Consider the following 16,395-nt stretch of genomic DNA (forward strand, 5'->3'; position numbering starts at 1 on the left):
TCTCTTCTCTTCTCTTCTCTTCTCTTCTCTTCTCTTCTCTTCTCTTCTCTTCTCTTCTTTCTTTCTTTCTTTCTTTCTTTCTTTCTTTCTTTCTTTCTTTCTTTCTTTCTTTCTTTCTTAAGATTTATTTATTTGTTATATTTTAAGTACACTGTAGCTGTCTTCAGACACACCAGAAGAGGGTATCAGATCTCATTATAGATGGTTGTGAGCCACCATGTGGTTGCTGGGATTTGAACTCAGGACCTCTAGAAGAGCAGTCCATGCTCTTAACCGCTGAGCCACCTCTCCAGCCCCCTGCTGGCTCTCTCTCTTTTTTTTTTTTAAGTTTTTTTTAAAATTATTTATTATATGTAAGTACACTGTAGCTGTCTTCAGACACTCCAGAAGAGGGAGTCAGATCTCATTACGGATGGTTGTGAGCCACCATGTGGTTGCTGGGATTTGAACTCCGGACCTTCGGAAGAGCAGTCGGGTGCTCTTACCTGCTGAGCCATCTCACCAGCCCCTGCTGGCTCTCTTAAATGAAACAAAAGCCAGTTTGTATTTTTTTCCTCCTGCAGAATTCTTCATGTACTTCTCTGTATAATTATGTTTGTTCCCCCTCACTATGCAGAAAAGGTAGATTTATCTTTGTTGAGCTGGTTGTTACTTGGACTTTGAGCATCCTTTTGTGTTTTATGTATGCCTCTCACATCCTATTTTTTCCCTCCCCTCGCTTCCCTCTTTGTCTTTCAGTTTTATGAGATAGAGTCTCACTGTGTCTCACAACTTGACTTGAGTTTGTGCCTACTGACTCAGCCTCTGGGCCGCTGGGATTACAGCTCCCATTGGTAGTACCAGAGTTTGTACGTGTTTTCAATGGGAGTATGATGTCAGGATAGCTTTTTCTGTTTTCCGTGGTGAGATAAGATTTATTTTATGTAGTTTTCCTGTTTTGGGTTATCTGGACCAGGGAGTTGCTTTTCTTTTGTTTGTCTTACTTTCATACAGTGTGCTTTCTTAAATGTTGCTTTTTGATTTGCTTCCTTTGTGCTTATAGTAGTAAAATGTTTGTCATGACCAGAGGTCCCTTCTACTGAATACAGAACAAATTATCTCGTGTCCAGTTTTCGGTTCTCATAAAGATCTCTGCTCTTGTTTTGAGTGGTGGAAGAACTATATAATGCTTACATATAGATTACCCGGGTAACTAAATGGTGCTTTTTCTTCTTAACTTTTAGGAGGAGGATGAACAACAAAGGGTCAATAAGAGAAAAGATAACAAGAAAACAGATACCGAAGAAGAAGTAAAAATACCAGTAGTGTGTGCTTTAACTCAAGAAGAATCTTCAACCCCATTATCAAATGAAGAGGTGAAGTGAATCCATGACTACAGTTACTCTATGTGCTGGGTAGGAGCCCAAGACTCAAGGGACCTCAAAAAACTTTTATACACAAATTCATAATTTTTAGTGTATTTCTACAGCAGTCAGTTACCTTGTAGACTAGTGAGGGTATCGATTGCTGTGATTAAACACCAAGACCAAATTTCAGGTCACACTCCATCATGTGTCAGAGCAGAAACTAGGGCAGGAACTGGGGTGTCAGGAACTCATGCAGAGGCCATGGAGGAATGTGGCTCTGGCTTGTTCCTCATGGCTTACTCTGCCTGCTTTCTTACACAACCAGAACTACCTGCCCAAGTTGACATAGCTCACAATGGAGTGGGCCCTTGTACCTCAATTAATTAAAAAATGTCCTACAAGCTTGCCCACAGGCAAATGCTCCAGTGGGAGCATCTTTTTTGACTTGACTTCCTCTTCCCAAATGACTCTAGCTTGTGTCGACTTGATAAAATACTGACCAGGGCACCTTGTTTGTGTGGAAAGTAGGTAGATGAAAATGAGATAAATGTTCGTTGTTCCATTGTTGCAGTTGCTCTTACAGCATTTTAACACTATTTGAAACATGCTGTTTCATTCATCATTTAAAATTACTAGATATTTCTTTACTGCTCTTTTTCAAATGTCATACACCAGAACAGGTTTTTTGTTTTTTTTTCTGTTATGGTGAAAAAAAAGTGTATATTTAGAATTAGTCTCTGGACTCAGTTTAGAGGATCCCAATCTTGTTGGCAACACCTAGGGCATTATAATCAGGAGCCAAGCGAACATCCGCCTTCTTCTCTCCGTCGGGCCTTATCAGGGTATTGACTTTGCCCACATCAATGTCATAGAGTTTCTTGACAGCCTGTTTGATCTGATGCTGTTGGCCTTGACATCCACAATAAACACAAGAGTGTTGTTGTCCTCTATTTTCTTCATGGCTGGCTCAGTGGTCAGTGGGAATTTGATGATAGCATAGTGGTCAAGCTTGTTTCTCCTGGGCGCACTCTTCCGAGGATATTTTGGCTGCCTCAGGAGCCGCAGGGTCTTGGGCTGCTGGAAGGTGGGTGACGTTCAGATCTTCTTCTTTTTGTGGCTGTGGACGCTTTTCAGCACCGCCTTCTTAGCTTTCAAGGCCTTCGCTTTGGCTTTGGCTTTGGCTTTGGGAGGGGCAGGAGCTTCCTTCTTCGCTTTTGGCGCTATCTTGATGAAAAGCCAGAACAGGTTTCTAAACGATATGTTTTTTGGTTTTGTTTTGAAGTAGAATTGGAGGATTATTGAATTTTTTTTTAAAATTACGTATTTAAGCACAGAGTTAATAGCAGGGGTCAGGGGGAAGGATAAGACACATTTAAATGTAAACTTTTCAAGAGTTGCCTGATGTCCCTTTACATATATATGCTATATATATATTACTTTATACACACACATACACACATGTACATATACCCACACACTCATACACACACATATATACAGATACATATTTAAATGTAGGTGTTTTACCTGCATATTTGTCTATATACCATGTGCATGCAGTGCTCACAGAGGCCAAAAGAGGGCATTAGATTCCCTGGAATTGGAATTACAGATGTTTGGGAGATCCCAGTGGGTGCTGGGAATCAAACACATATGGAAGAGTGCTCTTTGGGGAACCACATCTCCAGCCTTGGTGTCTGTTTTTAATGTGAATTATAAATATTGCTAAACACTTGCTTTTCTGGTGGGGGGAATGACAGGATCTTGCTATGTAGTTCAGGCTGACCTTGCTCTTGCTTTCAAGGTTATTCCTTCCTCAGCTTCCTGAACGTTTGGGTTGATTATAGAAGCTTGCCACTTGTTCAGTTCCAGTGTAGGGCATAAGTTCTGAGGGTAGAAGGTTAACTTCGGCAGGATACATTGAAGTTTCAAGGAAGGGTGCAGGTGCTGGGAAGGGGAAGAACAGAGAGGCATCTTAACACCTACTATGTAGCAAGGGCCTCTGTGTTGAGTGTCCTACTTTAACTTTCCATACTCTGCAGCATTGCTGTCCTGTTCTCATCTCTTCCTTAAGTGTGGTCATGGTCAGGTCGCTCTCAAACACAAACCACCACTGACTACTGTAACCTACGTCACTTAGTAGAAATTTGTGTAGACTGTTGAAACCATTTGAAAGAATTTTCTCTCTTTTTAATTTTTTAAATTGGGTGTGTGGGCACACTTATGTGTGGGTGTGAGTTTGTGTGTATGTGTACACATACCCACACTATCTAGAAGACAGCAGATCCTTTGGAGCTGGAGTTAAAAGTGGTTTGCGCTTGGGGCTGGTGAGATGGCTCACTGGGTAAGAGCACCCGACTGCTCTTCCGAAGGTCCGAAGTTCAAATCCCAGCAACCACATGGTGGCTCACAACCATCTGTAATGAGATCTGATGCCCTCTTCTGGTGCATCTGAAGACAGCTACAGTGTACTTACATATAATAAATAAATAAATAAATAAATAAATAAATAAATAAATCTTAAAAAAAAAAAAAAAAAAGTGGTTTGCGCTATCTGACATGGATTTTGGGAACCAAACTCAGGTCCTCTGTAAGAGCAGCAAGTACTTTTAACCATTGGGCTATTTTTCCAGCCCCAAGAAGGTTTTTTTAAAAACAAACATTTATTTTAATATGTTTGGGAGGGTCTGAAGACACCTCAGCATACATGTGAAGGTCAGAGGCCTGGTTTTTTCCTTTCATTTTATGGGACCTGGAGATGGGACTTAGGTCTTTGGGTTTAGTGGCAAGTACTTTTACCATTGACCTTTTTCTTTGGACCAGAAAGAATCTCCTAGTAGCCATATTCGCCATTGTCTTGTGCCAAGATGTCCCCATCACTTGTTGGTTCCTTCATGTGGGATGCTTGCCCTGCTCTTTCTGGTTATGAAAGTTCTCCTGTCCATCCTTCACAGCTCATGCTGCTGCTTCCTCTTTAGTAAAGGAAATAACTTGTATGCCTGGTGCCTCTGGGGTAAAACCCAACGGTCCTCCTTTCCCAGTTGAGTGGCCCTTCTAGCTTTACCCCTTGTTCTTAACTTCACGACAGTTAGGCCTGGCTGCTTGTGATTCATTCTTGTAAGTCCTGTTTGTGTCATCCCTGTTGCTGATAATTTCATCCTCCTAAGGACCATAGCTAGAGCTTAGTAGTTATTGCTTACATGTGTAAGGCCCTGTGTCTGATATCCAGCATTGGAAAGGTGGAGATTTCCATCATACACACCTCCCTCACTTTCACCTCCTTTCCCAGCTTGTGAAGTTGCAGTTCAGTTGACCATATTTGCCTAACAGGTATCTTGTTCTGTTTAGTTTATAGATTTACTCTGAGCCATGTGCAGTACAGTTTCAGATGGCTTGTATTTTCATCTTTATTGACAGCTTGACCCTAAAAAATTTATTTTTATTTTTATTTTTTAAGAATTCTGTCAGACACTAGGAAGTATGGTGCCACTGTTTTGTACATTTTTGTCGTTGTTCTGGAACATACACCAAAGGCTGCTTGGCTGATTTTGTTCTGCATTTTTAATACTTAGAGTCCCAGGAGAATGTCTGTATCTTTGTGTTCAGCCAGATATTGCATGGCATTTGCATCATGCAGTAATCCATCCAGTAATGTTTAGAAAACAGGAAAGGAGAATGTGTGATTTATAAAGAAGTATTTTTCTTATTTTTGGTTCTGTTTTTAATAGCTTTCTCCTACCATACATATTATTTCCAAGCCTTTAAAATATATTTTAGACTTTCTGCTGGGGGATGCACTCAGTGGTAGAGTGCTTTGCCAGCGTGTATGAGGTTCTAGGTTCAGTTCTCTGCAACCTTCACCCCCACGAGTTAGAGACAGACAGACAGACAGACAGACAGAGACAGAGAGAGATTGATTGATTCTACTTCTACTTTCAGACTTGATACTTTGCATTTTCAGTGTTGAATATAATTGTTTTATATTCAGATTCATGATAATTTGATTTGGCTGGTAAATTAAAATCAATATGAAATACTTTGCAGACTTAGATTTATTGCTAAGGACATTTAATATTTTTAAACAATATTACATCATCTTTATTTTTGGACCTAGGATATGCTTTTTCACTAAGAAAGGAATAGGAAAATATGGAACATTTGTGAAGTGCAGGAAGGGCTTTACAAATAAAAATAGTTGTTTAGACCACCCAGAGACAACTGTCTCTAGTGTTTTGTCAATCTCCTATTTCTGTATTCATTCCCAGGATAATATAAGTATGTTCCCACTTATTTTGCTTGTTTGTTTTGCTTTATTTTTTTGAGACAAACTTTTATGTAACCCAGGCTAGCCTTGAGCTTCTGAGCTTTCTGTTTCTATTTTGCATGTGCTGGGATTACAGGTATATGTCATCATGCCTGACTGTATATTTGTACTTTACAAATATACTCTATATTGTTACTGCATGTTTATGAGTGTTCCTACTTGCTTAAATCTACTTTAAGGTTTTGTCACCCTTAAATTTTTAACCCATTTAATAGTCTTTTAATATAAATGTACCATAATCTGTTGACCATTTCCCTGCTACCTTGTGACGAGGCTTTAATTTATCAGGTGGCTGACAGCATGAGGAGGTCAGTATCTTTGGAACAGTTTGCTGTTATATTTTTCTGTGTTTTTTCTCTCAAGCCCAGTATGTGTTGAACACGTATTATGCCACTCACTGCTGTGCATCGCCATCACATGCTTTCCCCAGCATTGAGAGCCATGACATGCTGTGCAGGCTCAGAGAGAAACTTGGGGCTGGCTAGTGTGAATAATTCTGGAAGCCTTTGGGGCATAGGAATTGCTTTAATTGTTTGGGACCTACCTGTTCCTGGGTGATTTGGAGCAGGAGAAGTAATGGCTTGGTGAAATTGGATAAAGGAGGTGGTTGGGGTTATAAATCTTAGACTATTCGGTTTACATGTGGTGAGTGACCCTAGGTAGGTAATGCTAGGGTACATAGTCTCTGCCAAGTAAGGACTCCAAGATGCCCAAACACGACCTATAGAATAAACATGGTTAACATACTCCTTATCAAATTGGTTATTATTTTTGTTGATATAAATGTTTTCATTAAATAACACTATAATGTTATTACATATAATTTCTCTTGTACAAAAAAATCATTGTAACGTGTCTTATTGTTCAAGTTCTTAGGAAAAGAACAGCTAAGTTTAAAGGCATTAACATTTTTAAGATAAAGTACTTTAGAAGTATATATTAGAAAGACTACAGAATAGCCTTTTGTTTTTCTATTTATTATTTTTCTGTGTCATGGCATGTCTGTGGAGTCCTTCCTTCCTTCCTTCCTCCCTCCCTCCCTCCCTCCCTCCCTCCCTCCCTCCCTTCCTTCCTTCCTTCCTTCCTTCCTGTACACTGTCTTCAGACACATCAGAAGAGGGCGTCAGATCCCATTATAGATGGTTGTGAGCCACCATGTGGTTGATGGAAACTGAACCTCAGGACCTCTGGAGGAGCAGCCAATCCTCTTAACCACAGAGCCATCTCTCCAGCCCCAACTAGAATTCTTTAAGTGGCCATTAAAATTGTTCTTTCTATTCTCCATTGATTTTGTGTCACTACAACATGTGTGATCATAGTATTTTTTAATTAAATTTATTTTATTATATTATTTTGTGTATGTGCATATTTTGCCTGCATACCTGTCTGTACACCATGTGTGTGCAGTGTTGTATTCCTTTGGAACTGAAGTTTAAATACGTTTGTTAGCCAACATGTGGGTGCTGGAAACCAAACCTGGGTCATCTGGAAGAGCAGTCTGTGCTTAAACAACTGAGTCATCTCTCCAGCCCTGATTGCTGGGGTTTTTTAATTTATTTTCATTTTGAAAGTTTACAGAATGGGTTTTTAGTCTCCTTTTTTTTTTTTTTTTTAAATTTGGGACAATTGCCATCAATAGCTTAAACTAGTTTTGTTTTCCCAGCAATTTTGAATTTCAAATGAGTAAAAATATTTGAAAGAAAAGAAATAGAGAAATTAACAATAATCAACTTTTTATTATACCAGGCAAGAGTTTTAAAACACTTGAAAATAAAAAACAAGAACATCAACTGGTGTATTCTCCATTTTTTCTTTTTTCTTTTTCTTTTTTTTTCTTTTTTAATATTTATTTATTATATGTAAGTACACTGTAGCTGTCTTTAGCCACCCCAGAAGAGGGCATCAGATCTCATTACTGATGGTTGTGAGCCACCATGTGGTTGCTGGGATTTGAACTCACGACCTTCAGAAGAGCAGTTGGCGCTCTTAACTGCTGAGCCCTCTCTCCAGCCCCTCCATTTTTTTCTAGTTGGTCCATAAAACGGTATTTCAAACAAAAAATAGGTCCAACATGTTGACACAATACCTTTAATGTCAGCACTTGGAAGGCAGGGACAGACAGATCTTTGTGAGTTCTAAGTCAGCCAAAGCTACATGATGAGACCCTGTCTATAGAGGTTAACATTATCTTAAGGAGTTGTTGGGGCTAAAGAGGAGGCTTAGCAGTTGAGAGCACTCACTGCTCTTCAAGAGGACCCAGGCTCAAGTCCTAGCACTCACAAGGTGGCTCACAACTGTGCATGCAGCTGCAGCTTCAGAGATCTGACACCCTCATACATACATGCAAGTAAAACACCAGTGCACATAAAGTTTAAATAAATAATTTTAATCTTTTTAAAAAGGGATTTATTTGTTTTATGTGTGTGTGCCTAAATGTATGCATATGTACTCCATGTATGCAGGTACCTGCAGAGGTCAGAAGAGCACATTGCATCCCCTGGAACTAGAGCTGCAAGTGGTTGTGAGCCACCACATAGGTGATGGGAACCAAACCTGGGTCCTGGGCAAGAGTAGCCAGTCCTTTAACCACTGGCTCACCTCTCCTGCCCAAGAGTAGTAATTTAAATTGAATACAATTTCAAAAAAACTTGTTACCTTTCATTTTTATTATTTCATTTTGACATTTAGCTTGTGTGCATGCGAGCGTGTGTGTGAGTGCATCTGGTAATTAGAGGACCTCTTTCTGAGTTGGTTCTGTCCTTCCTGAGTGTCCTGGGGATCAAGCTCAGATTATCTGAGATTATCTGATTGCAGCAAGCCCCTTTATCTGCAGAACCGTGACCCTCCTTGTTTTGTTTTGTTTTTTTTTTTTTTTTCTCCTGAGACAGCATCTTTATGAACCTTGGCTGGCCTGGAACTCATTTTATAGACCAGCCTAGGCTGGCCTTGAACTCGGTGATCCTCCTGACTCTGCCTCTAGAGTGCTGGAATTAAAGTTGTGTGCCAGCACCGCCTGGCTTCTCATTGTTACCCCTCACTGTGTAATTGCATTGTACAGTAGCAGTACTCTGCATTTACCTCTTGTACAGTTTTTAATAGTTAATATAAGTAAATGCATAAAATGTGCATATGCAGCATAGAATTAGCAATTTCAAGTGTGCAATTCCTAGGCAGTTAATATGTTCAATGCTGTGTAGTTACTACCTTTGTATAGTTTGAAAACATTTCTCTCTCTCTCTCTCTCTCTCTCTCTCTCTCTCTCTGTCTCTCTCTCCACACACACACACACACACACAACACCTCCCAGACATTCTATACCTCTTCCCCAGACTCTTTTAATTAGTCTGCTATATCTCTGTGTTCTGGACATTTCCCGTAGACGGGAGTTATGTGATTTTCACTGTATTTTTGGCTTCTTCCCATTGCTCTGTGTTTAATCTTACGTCTTGCTTGAAACTTGGCTTCACAGTATGATCCTCTGCTTTTATTCCTGTTCTGGCTATGCCTTCCTTTGTTCTTCTCCCAAACAGTGGTATTTCTTATTCACATTGCCCTTGACCACCATCTGTTACTTTCTTTGTAGGATTTGCCATTGTACCTTTAGTTGCTTTTTTTTTTTGAGACAATGTTTCTACATAGTCCTGGCTGTTTTGTAACTCAGTATGTAGACCAGGCTGGCTTGGCACTCACAGAGATCTGTGTACTGATCCCTCCTAAATGCTGGGATTGCAGTTGCATTTAGTTATCTTTGTACAATGGTTATTTCCAATTGTCTGTCCAAAGACTTTTCCGTCTATCTGTCTGGTGAATGTCTGTACTTGGGTCTTTAACAGGCACTTCACACTTAATGTACCTAATACTGAGTTGCATGTGATGTTTGACAACTCATTTCTCAACCAGCTGTTTCTCCTCGAGTCCCAGAACATGAGTTGACCTCTATCTTGTATGGGCCTGTACAGTATTATAAGAGCCTGTTTACTTGCTTAAACACTCAAGAAACTGTACACATCTTAAAATTAGAAGTTGTATTTTGTCCGGGCGGTGGCGGTGCACGCCTTTAATCTCAGCACTTGGGAGGCAGAGGCAGAGGCAGGTAGATTTCTGAGTTTGAGGCCATCCTGGTCTATAGAGTGAGTTTCAGGACATCCAGGGCTACAAAGAGAGACCCTGTCATCCAGGGCTACAAAGAGAGACCCTGTCTTGAAAACAACAACAACAACAACAAAAGGTTGTATTTTGTTCACATGTCTAACCTGTGCCTGAATATTACCTAACAAACAGAAGAGATTTACTTGATAAATGGCTAAGTGATTATATGAAGGCAGAAAATTGAGTATGTTTAATATGTGGTGTTATATATATATGTGTGTGTGTGTGCGTGTGTATGTGTATATGTGTGTATGCATGTATGTATGTATGTATGTATTACATGGTGGTTCAGAGAATTATCTAACTTGAAAATAATGTATTTTCACATTTCAGGAGCATTTAGACAGCACCCATGGGTCAGTCCATTCCTTGGATGCAGACTTGATGTTACCATCTGGAGATCCATTTAGTAAATCGGACAATGACATGTTTAAAGATGGACTCAGGAGAGCTCAGTCTACAGACAGCTTGGGAACCTCAAGCTCATTGCAATCCAAAGCTTTAGGCTATAACTACAAAGCGAAATCTGCTGGAAATTTGGATGAGTCGGATTTTGGACCACTGGTTGGAGCAGATTCTGTGTCTGAGAACTTTGATACTGTGTCCCTTGGGTCACTGCAGATGCCAAGTGGATTTATGTTAACCAAAGATCAAGAAAGAGCAATTAAGGCAATGACACCTGAGCAGGAGGAGACAGCATCCCTCCTCTCCAGTGTCACCCAGGGTATGGAGAGTGCATATGTATCTCCCAGTGGTTACCGCTTAGTGAGTGAGACGGAATGGAATCTCCTGCAGAAAGAGGTGAGATATTCTGACCTTGTTTCTTTTGTTCTCTTTTTGTTTTGAGACACAGTTTCATATAGCCCAAGCTAGCCTTCAACTTACTATATAGTGAAGATGACCTTGAAACTCAGAGGATGTATCTTTATCCTCCTGCCTGCACCTTGCCAACCCTGAGTGCACCACCACAGCTTGCTCTCTTCTCTCTCTGGAGGGAATAGGTAACTGATATTCATTGTTGATTCAGGAGATAGTTCCTGGAGTCAGCACAGGCCTGTGCTGCCAGCAAGAATGTGTTGGCACATACCCACCCACTGTCAAGTCTGCCTGTCACAGGAAGCTGGCTAGCCAGTGGTGTTAACAAGCATCACAGTTAGAACAGCCTGAATTTGAGTTTTCAGTTTATTCGAGCTGAGTGAATGCTATGACTCACTCACTTATTTTTTTCTTTCCTTTTAAAATGTAGAAGTGGTCAAGCACCTGATATAGAGCGTGGGTTTAAGGAGGATTGGGAAACATGGGAGAGGGAAAAAAGGCACCCTTGATGAAAAGTAATTTTTCTCAAAATATTTTTAAATGTAAAGATTAAGTATTAAGAATCTAAGTTGTGTTGGGTGTGGTGACACACAGCTTTAATCCCAGCACTCAGGAGGCAGAGGCAGGCGGGTCTTTATGAGTTTGAAGCCAGCCTGGTCTACAAAATGAGTCTAGGACAGCCAGGGCTGTTATACAGAGAAACCCTGTCTGGAAAAATAAAACCAAAAAGGAATGTAAGTTGTATTTGCACACTGCTTTACAGATCTCAAGCCCTTTCACATACCTCATCTCTTTGAGCTTTCTGATCATAAATGAGGCAGTCAGGTCACAACTGTGCCCAGTTACAGATGAAGAAACTGGCTCAGAAAGATCGAGCAGAGCCTGTGTTAGACTCTAGGAGTTCTGGCCGTAGTGCTTTCCCTTCTCAGGGCTCCTTCTCTTTGGAGAAGCACGCAGTAAATGGAGCAGCCTGCTAAACCTAAGTACATTGTCCTTGAGCCATGCCGGACATGTCAAGACCATGCTGCTTCCGGAGCTCATGATGGGGGACTCGCTGCTGCCTGTCTTTCCTTCCTCCTTTTGTTAGGTAGTGTTGAGTGTATGGTGTAGCACCTCTTGCTTGCTCTGTGTGTTCTTCAAATGTGGTGTTTTGTGGCCCTTGGTGCTAAGTTGTGTCCATTGTTTTTCTATCATACTTGTACTAGAAATTACAACTTCTAGAATCTGACACTATATTTTAACTTTTTCCTGTAAATCTCTGAAGCATTTACTCTGTGCTATGCATTGAGTAACATTGGTAAGAACGTGTGTTTGTTCCTTGAGTATGAGACAGAATTATTTTGTTTTGGCTGATAAGTGGTAATTTTGGTGCCCTTCAGGTACATAATGCTGGAAATAAGCTTGGTAGACGTTGTGATATGTGTTCCAATTATGAAAAACAGTTACAAGGAATTCAGATTCAGGAAGCTGAAACAAGAGACCAGGTGAGTTTCATTAGAGCCACAGAGTTGCATTTTTTTTTCCGTCTGCTATATGAAGTGTATCTATCTGGTTATGGAATAATCTAGCACACACAGCGGCAACAGTGGCAGCTGATTTCCAATGAGAGCCCAGTAGGAATGGGTATCCATTTTTCATTAGCATGCTAACACTATATCAGCTAGCTCAGCCCTCAGAGGTGCCAGCAAACCTTAGCACCTTTCTCTGCACTCCATCACCCAAACACCTAAACCTGATGCTGGCTTGATCTCAGCCTCACAGTGAACTTAATCGTACAGATATGAGGGAGGTAACATTTACTGTGGACTCATAAAAGCTAGCCGGGTGTCATGGTGACCAGAGTTTGGATTTGTTGCTTACTGCCTGTTTGCTGTAAATTTGTTGACTTGATTAATGGTGATTCACAGGGCACAGAAGTTAAGCTCCCGCGGGCTTGGACTACTTGAACTACTTGAGGGTAAAGTTCATTTCCAAATACAGAGTAGAAGAGTGTGACACTGGTAACAGTGTAGAGTTTAACAAGAGTAGTCTTGTGATAGTGTGTCAGGAAAGGAATATTTTTCTTTGTTATGAGGATCTGTTGTTGCCTTTGCCATCAGAGCTGAAGGAGGTGAGATTAAAGATCTGGTATTTTCAGGTGTCACTGATACTCAGTTCCTCATCTGTAGTCTTTTTTTTTATTGATAGCTTACAGGTGGATTTCTAAAGCTACTTAAACTAAGATAAAATGGTTGGCTTCTGATAGCCTGACATGGGAAAGGGCTGTCTTGGATTCCTTAGTTATTTCTGTAGGCTTCTATAGATGCCTCTTGCTTGCCTGGTGTTTTACTGGGTTTCAGCAATTCAGATACAGTTGAAAGATGGTTTTGGCCCATAAGGAGCTTTCAGCATTACAAACCCAAGCATAAGTTCAGTCTGTCTTGTTCCTAGAGATGATGTCTAGTTTAGAGGAGGCTGTGTGGCTTAGCTGTAGTTTCAGGTAAGGCAACACTTGGGCTGTGTGCTTTAGAGTCTGCTTTCACATTAGGAGAAGAACTAGGGAAGGAGAAAATATACTCAAGGCGGGAAATGTTCAGAGTCATGAAAGAGAATGGTATGTTCTAGGACACATGGCTGGCGTGTGAGCTTATAAGCTAGTCTGAGAAGGAGCTGCAGAGGAAGGCCATGGTGAGACAGTGGGGAGAGGAGACAATCAGAGGAATTACATTGAGCCAGCGTCTTGGAGGCATAATTCTTTTAAATAGGAAAAGTATTATAATTTCACTTTTATAAAATGGATAAGGTTCTTCTGAATCCTAGGGACCTAGCAGAGAAGAGGTTTTCAAACGAGATTATGTATGTGAAAAGCTGTTGCTAACTGTAAAGCTCAACATAATGCTAGAGGTCATTCATTTCTTTCTGGATTGACAAGTCAAAAAATTTTTTTAACTCACAAAAGAATTGTGGGTTGAGGGTGTAGCACAGCGGTAGAGCCCTTGCCTCGCATGCATGAGGCCCTGGGTTAACAGCAGAGATACAACCACTTCCTTCTGGTTGACTTTTTAAATTATATAGGTGAAAAAACTGCAGTTAATGCTCAGGCAAGCTAATGACCAGCTTGAGAAGACGATGAAAGAGAAGCAGGAGCTGGAGGACTTCCTCAAGCAGAGTGCGGAGGACTCAAGCCACCAGGTGAGCGGTGCACGAGAGAGGACCTGCTTGTTAAATTACACTTACAGCTTCAAAAAGTATGGTTGCTTTATTCCTTCTGCTTTGAAGATTTAGTAGTTTTATTTTCTCTGAGATAAAAAGTGTTTTCTGATTGTTCCATGCTATTTTTCTAAGAATTTATTTATATTTTAAATATGTATATGTGTTTTACTTGCATGTATGTGTACCACATGTATTCTTAGTCCCCTGGAAGGTCAGAAGAGGGTCAGATCCCCTGCAAGTGGAATTATAGATAGTTGTGAGCCATCATGTGTATTCTGGGAACAAAATTCTGGTCCTTTTCAAGAACAACAAGTTTCTTAACTGCTGAGCTGTCTCTCCAGCATCTTGTTATCTATTCCTTTTGAAATAATAAGTTAACAAACTTAATGCATTTCTAATGTCTCCGACGGCTCTGGATTTCCGTGTGTGTGTGTGTGTGTGTGTGGTGTGTGTTTACTGGGTTCTTCCTGGTACACAAGAACCTCACTAACAAGAAAGATAGGACTTACTGGCCTGAAATGTAGCTCAGTTGATAGAGTGCTTATCTAGGGTGCATTAAGCACTTGCTTTGGTCCCAAGCACCATATAAACTGGGGGTGGAGGTACATACCTGATATCTCATTTCTTGAGAGGTAGGGACAAAAAGGTTAGAAGTTCAAGGCCATCTTTAGTTACAGAACTGGAGGCCTGTCTGGCTATTTGAGACCTTGTCTCGAAAACCAAACAAGGGCTAGCAAGATGGCTCAGAGGGTAAAGTGCTTACGACTAAGCCTGAGTTTGGTCCCTGGTTCCCCCTCCCCCTTTCCCCCTCTCACCTTCCTTCTTCCTTCTCCTTACACTCCCTTCTCCCTTCTTCCTCCTCTTTCCTCCCTCCACCACCTCCTCTTCCTTGTCTTCATCATCACCATCACCACCATCATCATGATCATCGTCATCGTTACCATTGCCATCCTCATCATTATTGAGAAAGGGTCTCTACACAGCCCTGTCTGTCCTGGAACTCATTAAGTAAACCAGGCTGGCCTTGAACTCACAGAGATCCACCTGGATCTGCACTCACATGCACAAACCAAACTCAATATATACATATATACATAATTAAAAATACAACTAAAATCTTTTGAAAAGGTACATTTTATATTTTTATACAGCCTTTCTTATTGTCAGTAGTTACTTTTTATTTTTATTTTTATTTTATTTTATTTTATTTTATTTTATTTTGAGGCAGGGTTTTGCTGTGTTACCCTACTGTCCTAGAACTCACTTTGTAGTCCAGGCTGGCCTTGAACTCATAGTTCTGACTGCCTCTGCCTCTTGAGTGCTGAGATTAAAGGTTTGTGCCACCACACAGCCCAGCTAGAAACAAAATTCTAGCAATCATTTTTTAAATGCATAGGCAAAATTATTTCTATTAGTTTTTGTGTGTGAATGATCAGTTTTCAAATAATTCCCTCCCCAGGAATATTAACAGTAATTCAAATAGTCAAGAGTTAAATGGTACTAATTGCTCTTCACTACCTAGCTTAGAAGGTTGTAACCAACTCAAAGGACTTCATTTATCCTTTAAAGGTGTGCGGTCTCCTCTCTTTCTCTCCTTTCTCCCATTTTAAAGAAATATATCTATTTGTTTGTGTGCACACATGCATTCATCATGCATGTGTAAAATATGTGGCCATAGCACGTGTGCAGAGATCAGAGGACAGCTTGCAGGAGTCGGTTCTCTCCTTCCACCATAAGGATTCTGGGTTCTGAGGGCCAAGCTCAGGCTTAGCAGCAAGTGCTTTTACCTTCTGTGCCTTTTCTCCAGCCCCAGGCTCCTAGTTTTTAATTGCTTTCTTTCTTTCTTTCTTTCCTTCCTTTTTTTTTTTTTCCTTTTTCTTTCTTTTTGCCTCTTAAAAACATATCCATAACTAGGTCATGTGGGTTTCTGTCATTCTAAGGACCAATTACTACTGGTTGTTAATATATGTCAGCACGTGACTTGAGCTTTGCTAATGCCCTGGTGTACTGGAAAGTCTTGCCATATAGCAAATGTACACATTGGTTGAATGGAAGATGAGTGGTTCCCATGGACTTGTGTGGAGTAATGGGATGCAGGGTTAGCTTCAGAGAGCCAGTTTTAACTGTATGTCACATGTGCATCTTCTGTTCAGATATCTGCACTTGTTTTAAGAGCCCAAGCCTCTGAGGTCTTACTTGAAGAGTTACAACAGAGCTTTTCCCAAGCAAAGAGGGACGTTCAGGAGCAGATGGTAAGTCACTGTTTGAAATACATGTCACATGCTACCTTTATTCCTGGATTGCTTTCTCAACATTATCTTTAATATATCACCCTGCTGAACGTGACTTCTGCTGGAGTGGCTACACTCCAGGGCCTCCAGAGGATTTATGATGGTGAATACTGTCCAGACGCTGCTCTATACTGCAGAGCTCCTCACCCTGCTCCTTTCTCACTTGGGAAACCTAAACAGAGTAAACTATGATAGACCAGTACTTAACTTTCAGTTTAAAATACGAGCTAAAAGAATAGAGATAACTGCCATCTCCAGCTCACACAGATTTTGAAAC

At 40.6% G+C, this 16,395-nt stretch overlaps 1 protein-coding gene and 1 pseudogene across 5 annotated transcripts in view; one reads left to right on the top strand and one right to left on the bottom strand.

Annotated features, from left to right (window-relative positions):
* Positions 1 to 16,395, top strand: part of Rabep1 (rabaptin, RAB GTPase binding effector protein 1) — a 98,382-nt gene that overhangs the window by 62,439 nt on the left and 19,548 nt on the right. For 4 of the 5 annotated variants that reach the window (NM_001291143.1, NM_019400.3, NM_001291142.1 and 1 more), the window contains 5 exons: positions 1,224 to 1,355; positions 10,153 to 10,620; positions 12,015 to 12,119; positions 13,690 to 13,806; positions 15,981 to 16,079. In NM_001291143.1, the coding sequence (NP_001278072.1) occupies positions 1,224 to 1,355; positions 10,153 to 10,620; positions 12,015 to 12,119; positions 13,690 to 13,806; positions 15,981 to 16,079 (921 nt within the window). The remainder of the gene's footprint in view (positions 1 to 1,223; positions 1,356 to 10,152; positions 10,621 to 12,014; positions 12,120 to 13,689; positions 13,807 to 15,980; positions 16,080 to 16,395) is intronic. The other variant, XM_006533750.4, reaches the window with a different exon arrangement.
* Positions 2,062 to 3,429, bottom strand: Gm12322 (annotated as a pseudogene).

Source organism: Mus musculus, chromosome 11 (assembly GCF_000001635.26).
Source record: "Mus musculus strain C57BL/6J chromosome 11, GRCm38.p6 C57BL/6J".
NCBI classification, from domain to species: domain Eukaryota; kingdom Metazoa; phylum Chordata; class Mammalia; order Rodentia; family Muridae; genus Mus; species Mus musculus.